Raw genomic sequence first — 12690 nt, forward strand, 5'->3', positions numbered from 1 at the left:
ACTGGATATCGCCAGTTTTACGCTAAAGTATTATAAGCTCGAAGCGAAGCGAAATACAAGGTTTGTTTTAGTCTCAATCAGTGGTATAATTTCCAACTGTGGTTATGCTCTGTAAATACAGTGTTCCCTCGAATGTCAACTAACCAAGATGCACAGACCTCAAACGAGTATTAAATTAAGTTAAACCCCTCAGTTAAGGAGGATGGTTCCATATGTGATCACTTGGGAGTGATCAGGATTCTTCTTCTGCATATGGTTCAAGCAGCTCACAACTCCCGGGATTAGCCCAAGTATCCTCTGGGTAACATCCGAACACCCGTTCGGGAGTGAGCTAAAGTGAGAAGGCGAACCATTCTAGGATAGCTGGTTGTGCGCTGGGTTTGGGACCCGCCACTTAAAACCCGAACAGCGAAAAGTGAACATCTAACTACGCAAAAAATGTTCGACATCGAAAAGCTGCAATCACAACAGACTGCCAGAATATTCGCCACTCGACTCTTACTCCTGCTCTCGGAGAGCACTGCCCAACACACCGGCATGCGCGAGCAATGGAGCAACATTTCTCGTTCTCTACGTACCGCCGCCGAAGATGAAATCGGATTCCGGCGAGCCCGAAAACACAATTGGTGCGACGAAGAATGTCATGCTGCCTATAGAGCCACGCTGCGATCGGGCGCAACGCGAGCCATGTGGGATCGCTACAGAGAGCTAAGAAAGGAAGAGATACGTATTATCCGACAGAAGAAACCAGAGGCCGAAATACGTGAGTGCGAAGAGCTTGAGATGCTGGCCAATAGGAACAACGCCCGAAAATTCTACCAGAAAGTTCGGCGGCTTACAGAAGGTTTTAAGACCGGGGTGTTTTCCTGTAAGAACAAGGACGGCGATCTGGTAACTGACGTACAGAGCAATCTTAAATTATGGAGGGAACACTTCTCGCACCTGTTAAACAGTGACAGCTGCGCATGTCACAGAGAATGTGAAGATCCCAATACCTCAATCGTTGTCGACGGAATTGTCGTTCTGCTACCCGACCATGACGAGGTGAGAATAGCGATAACGCATCTAAAGAACAACAAAGCCGCGGGCGCCAATGGACTGCTGGCTGAGCTATTCAAACATGGCGGCGAGGAGCTGGTTAGGTGCATGCATCAGCTCCTATGCAAAATATGGTCGGATGAAAGCATGCCTGCCGATTGGAATTTAAGTGTGCTCTGCCCAATCCATAAGAAGGGCGATCCTGCAATTTGTGCCAATTACCGCGGGATTAGTCTTCTAAATATCGCCTATAAGGTTCTAGCGAGCGTATTGTGTGAAAGGCTGAAGCCCACCGTCAACCAACTGATTGGACCTTATCAGTGTGGCTTCAGACCTGGAAAGTCTACCATCGACCAAATATTCACAACACGCCAAATCTTGGAAAAGACCCATGAAAGGAGAATCGACACACACCATCTTTTCGTCGACTTCAAAGCTGCATTCGACAGTACGGAAAGAAGTTACCTGTATGCCGCTATGTCTGAATTTGGTATCCCCGCAAAACTAATACGGCTATGTAAGATGACGTTGCTCAACACCAGCAGCGCCGTCAGAATTGGGAAGGACCTCTCCGAGCCGTTCGATACAAAACGAGGTTTCAGACAGGGTGAATCGCTGTCGTGTGACTTCTTTAATCTGATGTTGGAGAGGATTTTACGAGCCGCAGACCTTAATCGTTCAGACCCAATTTTTTATAAGAGCGTACAATTGTTGGCGTATGCCGATGATATTTACATTATCGGCCTTAACAACTGCGCTGTTAGTTCTGCCTTCTTCAAACTGGACAAAGAGGCCAAGCGAATGGGTCTGGTGGTGAACGAGGACAAAACGAAGTACCTCCTGTCATCAAACAAACAGTCGGCGCACTCGCGTATCGGCACCCACGTCACTGTAGACAGTTATGATTTCGAGGTTGTAAAGGACTTCGTGTACTTATACTTAGGACTTATAATTGTTAGGGTTGGTTAACACCGATAACTTTGTGAGCCTTAAAATCCAACATAGAATCTCTCTTGCCAACAAGAGCTACTTTGGACTAAGTAGGCAACTGAGCAGTAAAGTCCTCTCTCGACAAACAAAACTAACACTCTACAATACTCTCATTATGCCCGTCCTAACGTATGGCGCAGAAGCTTGGACGATGACAGCATCCGATGAAGCGACGCTTGGAGTATTTGAGAGAAAGATTCTGCGTAAGATTTTTGGACCTTTGCACGTTGGCAACGGCGAATATCGCAGGCGATGGAACGATGAGCTGTATGAGCTTTACGACGCCATAGACATAGCGCAGCGAATAAAGATCCAGCGGCTACGTTGGCTGGGTCATGTTGTCCGAATGGATACAAATGCTCCGGCTTTGAAAGTATTCGATGCGGTACCAGCTGGGTGTAGCAAAGGAAGAGGAAGGCCTCCTCTGCGTTGGAAAGATCAGATGGAGAAGGACGAGAAAGAAACGACTAGTGCGCTTTGTTAAACTCGGCCAAAATCGCGTAAGCGGTTATCGCGCCAACTAAGAAGAGGAGAACAGAACCCCTCAGTTAAACCACCTTCCAGGCTAGTCAAAACTATATTGCTGACAGATGCACTGCACCTAAACTTAAAAATTTTATAAATGCTTTCATGCTGACTCTAAGAGTTTAAGTTTGTGTCAATTGCTACCATTTTTATTCGCACACTACATTTTTTTACGACAGTTGCACAAAAAAAGAACAAAAAAAAAAATATTTCCAACGACGACTATCAATTTCGAAGAAAAATATTTTCCTTTTACGGTGCTTTATATGCTTATTCCCCACTCTCACCAAAGGATACTCGCTATTCACAATCCAAAAAAACAAATAACAAAAACCAAACCAATAACAGTTAACAATAATACTGGCAAAATTTTCAATATTGTCGCATTGCGAATATACTGAGCATTACTCGCTAGAATCCGTTACAACACATTGCCACTTTGTACAAAAATATGTAAAAGAGGGAGAGAGAGAAAAAAAACCATGCCAGATTTTTTGGGAAAAAGTGAATAAGAGCAAAAATATTTTTATCGTCAATAATTCGGCATACAAATTGTGGCAGTAACAGCAGGAAATGCTGGTAACAGACCCATTCCATACTACCAACAAAGCTGCCAAATCTGTGGCAATGCACTGCTGCGAGAGCGACGGATGTGCATTTGAGGAAGTCAGCATTGGCGGCAACAGCAGTCCCGCAGCGCCTGCATGTGCATTGATTTTCAGCATTACTATTCCAGTAAAACGGTACTTGCTGCTGCTAACTGTATGCTTGAATACGAGTGTGTACAACAGTTGATGCTATTGTCAGCTTGTGAATCGCTTCATAAGCAATTGTTGCTCAGCTGAAAAATGACACATTGCGCACTGATAGCTGGCACGATGATGCAGCTCTGGCGGTGCCTGCAGCAGGATACTCGTACAATGGCGTATGTGGCATGATGGCGCTTATTCATATGTAGTTAATATAATACTTACATCCTCCATATTTATATGCGTGCTTCGGTGTGTGTGTGTGTGATATGAAAAATTTGTGTGCAGATTTCATAAAAAGGAAATATGAAATCATTTACGGTACTTACATAGGATTGCACAAAGAAATTGGAGTCATCGCAATTTGACAAGCAATGACAATCGATTTTATACCGGCTGGACTTGAGCGAGATGATTTCTCCTGAAATCGCAGAAGAATAGAAAAGTGAATTAGACGATAAAAACTGTTCAGTGTTGTATAAAAAGTAGTAGGAAGAAAAAAGCTGAAAGGTGAAGGAAGTAGCACTTCTGGGAGTTTAAATTTTTCATTTACCTCAACTATTTTTATTATTCACAAAAAATTTCATATGCACAGAAAGGCGAATCTATTAAAGGTAGTGCTGGTAAATCAGCTGATTTGTTTTTTTTTCTTTCGCCGTGTTCATGTGGCTGTCAGCTCAGAATGAAACAAGGCGAATTCATAATTTGTTTTCTAGTTTCCCAATAATTTGCTTTGTCAATCAAACATACAGAATTGTTGTTGGTCTAGTGCCACCACCTTTAATGAATGCGCCTTGCTACAGTCTCAATTTTTCAATTTCTTGTCAATTTAAATTTTTAAAGGATTAAATTCTTAATATTAAATTGAAAATTGAGATCATCTAAAGGGTGGGTAAAGTTCAAGGGCTGATGTTGAATGTGAACCACACCAACACTTCAAGATTTTTTCTGCATTTAATTTGACACTTTTCAATTTTAGATTAACTCAAAGAAAGATACACAATCGAACAACGAGCTAAAGTTATTCAGGCTTATTATGAAAACGGGCATTCAAATCAAAATGCATATCGCGCACTTCATCTTCAGTGATGAGGCACATTTTCACATCAGTGGATTCGTCAATAAGCAGAATTGCCACATTTGGATGAATGATAATCCAAGAGTAATTGGCGAAAAACCAATGCACCCACAAAGAGTGACTGTTTGGTGCGGTTTATGGGCCGGTGGCATCATTGGGCCGTATTTTTTCCAAAATGAGGCTGGTCAGGCAGCTACTGGGAATACTCGTAGTGTTCGCTATTGTGAGATGATAACGAACTTTTTATGGCCCGAATTGTAAGATATGGATGTGGACGATATGTGGTTTCAACAGGACGGTGCTACTTGTCACACAGCTAACGAAACAATGGCTCTTTTGTGCGAAAAATTTGATGGCCGAATAATCTCACGTCGCGGCGATGTCAACTGGCCATCAAGATCATGTGATTTGACACCATTGGACTTCTTTTTTTGGGGTTATTTGAAAGAAAAGGTGTACGTCGATAAGCCAGCAAAAATTCAAAAGCTAAAGGATGAGATAATTCGGCACATTAACGACATAGAACCTCAATTATGCCTCAGCGTCATCGAAAATTTGAACCATCAGATGGAGGTGTGCCGCCGAGGTCGTCGCGGCTATTCGGCCGATATTTTATTCCATACGACATTGAGCCATACCAATATTATCATAATAAAGGGAAATTTAATGATGCAGTTTTAAAGGGAAATACCTGACTGGGTTAAGTTAGGCTAGATTTTGATGGTTTGCTGGAAAATTAATGCTACGATTTTATTGAAAGGGAGCGCAAGGCCCAGCAGCAGCAGGTACAGTTGCAAGTACAACATGGAGATAAACTGTTTCCGGACACGACGACGAGAAACGCCGACATCATTTGAGTTAATCACTCCCAGAAGACAAGACGATAGCTCGTAAAAACTGCGCTATCTCAAATTTTCCGATGTTCCACTTCCTTCAGAACCATCTATGAAACGGTGGGAGGAGTGGACACTATCGCTGGAGCAAGATCTCTATACGTCCACAAGAGAGGAACCTGGACGCAGTTACCTGGTTGAGTCAATAGACATAAACGCGGCTCCAACTTGATGGAATGCTTACAGCGGTCTCAGGGTGAAAATCAGATGAGGAGGAGGAATGTTATAGTGTTGGTGGGAGCATGCCCTGCATACCATTGGTGCGACGGCGCTTTTGATGATGTTTCAGACATTAACCATTTCAGACATTAACCATTTTAGACATTAAGCATTTTGATGGTTGCCAATCTTCATAAGAGTGCACTGATACCATTAGTTTGGACTCAAATTCCTCCTCTAATTCTTGATGTGGTGAAATTGCTGCGCCCCTCGGATAAACTATAAACTACTGTGCAGCGATATCGCATTCTGGAAAGTGGCAGTGCCCGGTGATGATATCAACTACTGTACTAATGAAAGATCGCTCTAGATTGGTAAGAAACCTAGTTCTGTGCTCATTCCTTCAAGACCAGAATTGTCTAATTTCGCACAAGTCGGCACAAGTGGGCTCCATGATTCATCTACTGTTGGCTTGAGCAATGTAGCCAGACCTAATCCAGAGCAAGCTCGAGGATAAAGGGATACCCACATATTGCGTAGAATTCAATGGTTTAAGATCAGTAGATTTCTTAGCCAATTCCCAGGAATGTCTCTGTGTACAAGAACCGAGACAACATTCGTGGTGCATCTTTTAGACAGCTCAGTTCGAATAGCTCTAGATTCGATTGCATCTTTTTATAAAGCGCTGTCGGGCTGTAGATATTTTATTTTTATAGATATAATTTTCCGCTGAAACTAAATGTGAACCCATAACGCGACTCTAGAACTGGAACAGATTTCGAGGTATTCGAAGTTTCGAGTTATTCGAGTTTTTGAGCTTTCGAAAAAGGTAGGATGTTAGGTGAAATGATTGAAGTACCTGTCTGGCTGCCCCCAAGTAGGGCTAAAGCGCCGTTTTGATACCATTTGCAGTTCTCCAACGAGCAGATATCTACAGCTAACTATATCTGTTGATGTAATTTAGAAGGTTGATGGGATTTGGGTTGCTGCACTGCCTCAGATTATTGAAAAAAGGAGCACCCAGTGACTAAAGTCTAATAATAGTCTAATCAATTTTCATATCTTCATCTTTAGTGAACTGCCCTTTTCGATTGAACGCTCCTAAGACTCGCAGTACACCCTTGAACACCGCAGTGAACCGCCACTAACAGAAGTTTAAGCTCAACTGCAACCTGGTACCAAAGAATAAAAAGGTTCGAGCCTCGATGAAGTCTGCCAGCTTGCGTTCTTTATCTAGAAACGAGCATCAACACCGATAATAATGCCTTGAGATCCAACGGAGAGATTCTTTGTCAACAAGTGCTACTTTGGACTAAGTAGGCAAATAGTATTGTAGTAAAATCCTCTCTTGACGAACAATACTAACACTCTGCAAGGCTTTCCTCATGACCGTCCTAACTTATGGTGCAGAAGTTTAGACGATGAGCATAACTGACGAGGCGTCCCTTGTTGTGTTTAAGAAAAAGATTCTGCGGGGGGGTATTGCAGGCGATGTAACAGTGAGCTGTATGAGCTTGACGACGACATAGACATAGCGCAGCGAATAAAGATCCAGCAACTTCGTTGGCTGGGTCATGCCGTCGTTCGAATGGATACAGACGCTCCGGCTCTGAAAGTATTCGATGCTGTACCAGCCGGTGGTAGCAGAGGAAGAGGAATACCTCTTCTGCGTTGGGATGCTCAGGTAAAGAAGGACTTGGCTTCACTCGGTGTTTCCAACTGGCGCCGGTTAGCACGAGTAAGCGTTTGTCGTGCCAATCAAGAAGGAGAAGAAGAAGAAGGTTGAATTTTATCAAAGCTCTCCTTCTTACCCAATTTGGCATGGAATATAGAAGCGATATTTGGTTCTGTCCCCATTCTTTTCCATCGGGGTGTGAGGGCATATGTGTGGGACACTAAAGAATCTCGTTTCAATGCGGGCTGTATAACTTACGGAAGTACTTGATGGTAAAGTATTTTTCCTATCACATAGTCGATACCGAATCCGCGACCTCTCACAAGGCAGTTTCATAGATGTCGCAAAGATCGTTGGTATTTTTACGTTGCCTTATTCATAGTTGACGTCTCTTGTGGGGCGGTGATCAGTCCGTGATGATTTGCACTTACGATGATGCCACCCAGCTAGAGAGAGCTACCTTCTCCTTTAAGGGATGAGAGATTCTAGTTGTATGCCATCTAGATTATAGCCTTCAATTTTTGACGTGTTTGCCATCGAAAGCAGACAGTCTCATTCGAGGTTTTGCTCTACTTTGCATTGAAAGTTGAAGTGTCTTTATTTGAAAGGCCAGCTATTAGCCACATCCTGACATGTTTTATGCAAAGGCATGTTTATTAAGCCAGCCACCTGCTCCTAGTCCGACGTCCGCTTGCAGCGACACCTCCTAATGGATAGACACTGGAAACCCTGGTGACCCTCAAATCCAATACGGAAGTATCATATAAGCGTGAGATTTTGCCCTCACTTTAGCTCGCCCCCAAGTGATTCCCAAATGACTAACTCAACCAGCACATGGAGGCTTAATAATACCAGAATTCCACCACATCCTAATTAGTTGAAATATTTTCACTCTGTAAACAGCTGTCGATTGCTACTCAGGGATACTTGACCAATGCCGGAAGTTGTGAGCAGCTTGAGCCGCTTGCAAATGAAAAAAAATCGTTACTGGCCACTTTCAGTTGAATGACAGTAGAAAAAATTTCTTCCTCTCTCCGCAAAGCCATATTAAAAACTGTATACTCTCTAAAACCCCTAGCATCCAATGTGCCAGTTGTGCACACAAAATTGGGTCAAACTAAATCCACCTGCATTCCATTAAACTGACTCACAAAGAAAAAAAAAAAACAAATTCTCAGAACGCAGGTTAAATATTTACTGGCCAAAAATTTTAAAATTCCATTAAAAATTTCCTCTAAATCGCCCCGGGAGGCAAAAAATTCTAATCAGTCTCAACTCACCATTGACACTTTAGCATTTTTGTTGACCGACAACTGAGAGCAGTAGCCTGGTAATCCGCCTAGCAAATCTACTAATCTTTGCGTATAATTTGCAGAACCAAGCCACACACACAAATATCAAAAGCTTAGTTATCGCCACACATCATGCAATAGTAAGTGACGGCAGTGGTCCAAGTGGCAAAAGTGAAACTAAAACTATTTTAGTCATTCCTGAAATTCTGTTTTTTGTTTGTTTGTTGTCTTCTACTTTCCTCAACGGTACTGCACATGATGTTAGCCAAGTGCCATGCTTCCTTGCAGTTGTCCGACAAATGCGAGTACACGTAGACACACGGAAGTAAAGTATGTGCTTGTGTGTGTGTGTGCGGTTATGGTTAACTGCTACTCTACATGTCTCTACTGTGATATGCAGCAATGAATGCCAAAATTTAGCCACGTCCCTTGCGTGTGAGAGAATGCTAGTCCAGTTCCGTTTTTTTTTCGAAGAAGTGAGCGAGGGGCACGGAGGTCACGTATAGGTGCAGCAGGTGTTCACAGCAAAAATATCATTTTCAGTTCACAGTCATAATGCCAGGCGTTGATATATGTAGGTATGTATGTACGAGTGTGCAAGGGCCATACAGTGCATGACCAAACTACTCAGCAAACATGCTAGTTCATGAAGTAGTATTTTGTGGAAGAAATCAAACTATATCAAAAGTGAGCACATTTATACTAGTTGCAAAGTGACCAGAAATGTACTAGTTACAAAGTGACTGGAAATATACTAGTTACAATTAGAGGTGTATGCGAATTAATTTTTCTAATATATCTTTTCACTGATACTTAAAATAAGCATACTTCGAAATATTGATGGTGTCAAAAACTTGCGCTCTCTGGGCCATTATGAAACTAGTTCATGACTAGGTTGACTATCTACGTTTAGATGCATATACTGGCTAGTCCGTTAACTGGCATAATCCCGAAGAAAAAAGTGCCACTTGCAAATACATATATGGAAGATGAACTACTTCAGCTGCATGACAAACTGCTACTTATGCCATAATTGCCGCTACAACTTCAAATTAGTGTAACAATTCAAGGCCCGATTTTTTTAAATTTTTTATTTAATTTCACCTTTTCTAAATTAAATTGTGGCAAAAGATTCTGGTGGAAGATACAGAAATATACATGCATTGGCGACTGGGAAATTTACATCTGACGTTTTCTTAGGGTTGACCCAGCACAGCTTTCAACCTTTTGCACATTCTTATGGTAAATCAGCATATAAAACTATGTTATCCTTATCCGCAAATGTCAGCGGAAATTCTGCATCCCCACATCACATCCGTCTGGAGCAATGAAAACCTACCCCCGTCCTGGACTAAAGACATCATAGTGAATCTGCCCAAAGAAAGGCGACCTGCGTGACTGCGGCAACTGGCAAGGAATAACCCTACTTAACACCATCTACAAAATTGTAGCCGCGGTTATACAAAGCAGGCTCAAAGATATCAAACGCTCCTTAAGATACGAGTAAGCTGGTTTTCGCCCTCACCGAAGCTGTGTTGACCAAGGCAACACACTTCGGATTATACATAATAGAACAATCAGTTGAGTGACGTTCCCCGCTCTACATGCTGTTCGTAGACTTTAAGAAGGCATGCGACACTATCGAACGAGACGCAATATGGCTGGTACTGAGTAGAAAGGGAGTTCCCGACTAGATAAAGCGACTCATCAAAGCCCTCTAAGAGAACTTCGTACTGGCAGTGCTTCACAAAGGCGATATCAGCGATCCATTCACTATCAACGCAGGCGTAAAGCGTGGTTGTCCCCTGTCGCCCCTTCTCTTCGCCGTCGTCCTTGACGACGTCATTAACCAACTGACCCTGCACAAAAAAGGCATCGTATGGAGTTTCACCAGACGTCTTGAGGACCTGGACTTCGCCGATGGCATGTGCCTCCTCTCTCACAAACTCTCTGACATTCAAGCGAAGGCGGACAAACTAGTAGCGCTGGCACGCGCTGTCGGACTGGAGGCCAACATCGCCAAGACCAAGACCATGAGAGTTAACTACAATAACGCAAGGCAGATATTGGTTCACGGATGTCCGGTGGAATTCGTCAAAAGTTTCTGCTACCCCCAGCTGCATCATCACGGCAGATGGTGGAGCAGATGAAGGTATCAAAATTCGACTTAAATGGCAGAATTTTTTTAAAATTGAGAAGGTGCACTGTCTCGCGCTAAAAACAATTTTTTCAAACGTACCAACGAAATTATCCCTTACACATTTTTTACGCTGTCTGAGCGCCAAATTTCAGGCGCAAATAAAAGCTGAAATATTCTGCCGTAACCACATTGAGGTTGCCTTAGTTTTATATACTCGCTGACTAGCGTTCAAGGACCCAGTAAGGGGCGGACTTCTGCTAAGTTCTTCAACACAAGTTAATTTGACTGTCGTGTATATTCGTATACAAATACACATGAAGGTATGCATCGGTGCGTCCTTCAGCACCTCAATTGCTTTCAAGCTCACACATAGTCATGCCTGCGTGGCTGTCTGTCTGTCTGGTTGGTCACACCCCTTCTTGCTGTTGCAAGTGTAATAATTTCGTTTATTTTAATTTTTTTTTTGCATTTTTTTGTTTTTCTCTTGCGTATTATTTCATTTATTTTGCCTGTATGTGACGTGTTTGTCCAACTATTGCTACTACTGCTGCTCTCCCTCGATACTTTCACGTTACTCTTCGTGTTACTTGTGTTTAGTTTTTGTTGCTTCCTTTTTTGTTGTCGAAGTGCTGGAGTGTGTTTTCCTGTCTCCGGTTGCTTTCCCCTGCCCCAATGAACGTTTTTGGTTTGTTCCACTCTGTTCATTTCAGATTCGTGCAGCAAAAACAAAATGAGATATACTTTTGTGTGCCGAGAGCAGGAGGAGGAGAAGTAGGGGTAGCAGAGAGTTCGGTTGGTGTTAGTTATAAGAATGTGAAATTGGGCTAGTAAAAAATGTATGGCTGTGTAGTGAATAGTAAGTACGCATGCAAGCTTGAGCATTTCTGACAAATTGAGTAAATTTCATAATTTGAACATGAATTTTAATTTCCTCTAACAAACAGAGATAAATTTCTAAAATGTTGGTGTGCATACTCGTATTCATATCCACTTTGTGTGTTGGTAGTAGTTTTTTGATGAGAGTGAAAGGCAAAACTGAGTTTGCTTGGGAAACTTGTTGCTTAACGAAAATTATTTTTCAATGACATCGTCCCTCAAATTCTCGGAGATTATTTAATGAGCTTATCCTTAAGATGATTATTGCTCTTGAAATATACTTTTGGGGTACAGGTGGGTCTTCTTAGTTGGACGATGATGGAAAACCCTTTGCCAATAGACACCTAATTAACTATCTTAGATTGCAACTTCCGGCTGCGAATTTCCTTGTAGCAGCAGAAATATGGGGAGGGACTATTAAAAAATGAGACTGACGCATTTTATTTATATTTCCCTTGCATTTACTAACTTCTTAGCGTCTTAAATATAATTTTTTTTTATTTATTCTATTATTTTTCCAGAGTGGGCCATATAGCGTTTGCTTTTTGAACCACCTATTTTTTTGAGAATGGTAACACAAATGATATGTCAAATGCCTTCGTAAAGGTTTGACATTTACGAAATGGGACGCTGGGACGCTTGAACAAAATTGGGAAATATTGAAAACCTATTTCCAAAGTGGTGAGTCTTCTTCTTCTTCCACGGTTACAGTGAATGGCGAGCGTTACCGTGACAAGCTCAACGAGTTTTTGTTTCCAAAAATTGAAGAGGATGACATGGACGACATTTGGTTTCAACAGGATGGTGCAACTTGTCACACTGCCAAAGTTACACTCGAACTTTTGGCTACCGTTTTTTGAATTCCGATATCAATTGGCCGCCTCGGAGCTGTGATTTAAGCCCGTTGGACTATTTTTTGTGGGGAGCCGTTAAGGACAAATGCTATGCGAACCATCCAGGGATGATTGATGCTTTAAAACATGAAATCGAAGTTGCCATTCATGAAATTGGAGCCCAAACAATCGACCCACCCTATACTTTTGGTCTTGTGAAAATGTTTAATTTGTGCCGAATAATCGTCATTTGTGGGAAGTGTTGATTTTCCTCTTTCATTCGAAAAAACGGCGGCTGAAGCGCATCGAAAGCCACATAAAGTTTATGGAGATGCTGCTTTAAGTGAAACAACGTGCCGAGATTAGTTCCGTCGCTTCATAGACGGTGATTTTAATGTTGACGACCGTCCGCGTGAAGGAAGGCCAAAAGCCTTCGAAGACG

General features: G+C 42.3%; 1 protein-coding gene across 1 annotated transcript in view; it reads right to left on the reverse strand.

Annotated features, from left to right (window-relative positions):
* LOC128867218 (sodium channel protein Nach) overlaps positions 1–12690 on the reverse strand; it is a 147650-nt gene that overhangs the window by 5699 nt on the left and 129261 nt on the right. The window contains exon 9 of the mRNA XM_054108319.1: positions 3632–3723. Within this exon, the coding sequence (XP_053964294.1) occupies positions 3632–3723 (92 nt within the window). The remainder of the gene's footprint in view (positions 1–3631; positions 3724–12690) is intronic.

This window comes from Anastrepha ludens, chromosome 6, assembly GCF_028408465.1.
Source record: "Anastrepha ludens isolate Willacy chromosome 6, idAnaLude1.1, whole genome shotgun sequence".
NCBI classification, from domain to species: Eukaryota; Metazoa; Arthropoda; class Insecta; order Diptera; family Tephritidae; genus Anastrepha; species Anastrepha ludens.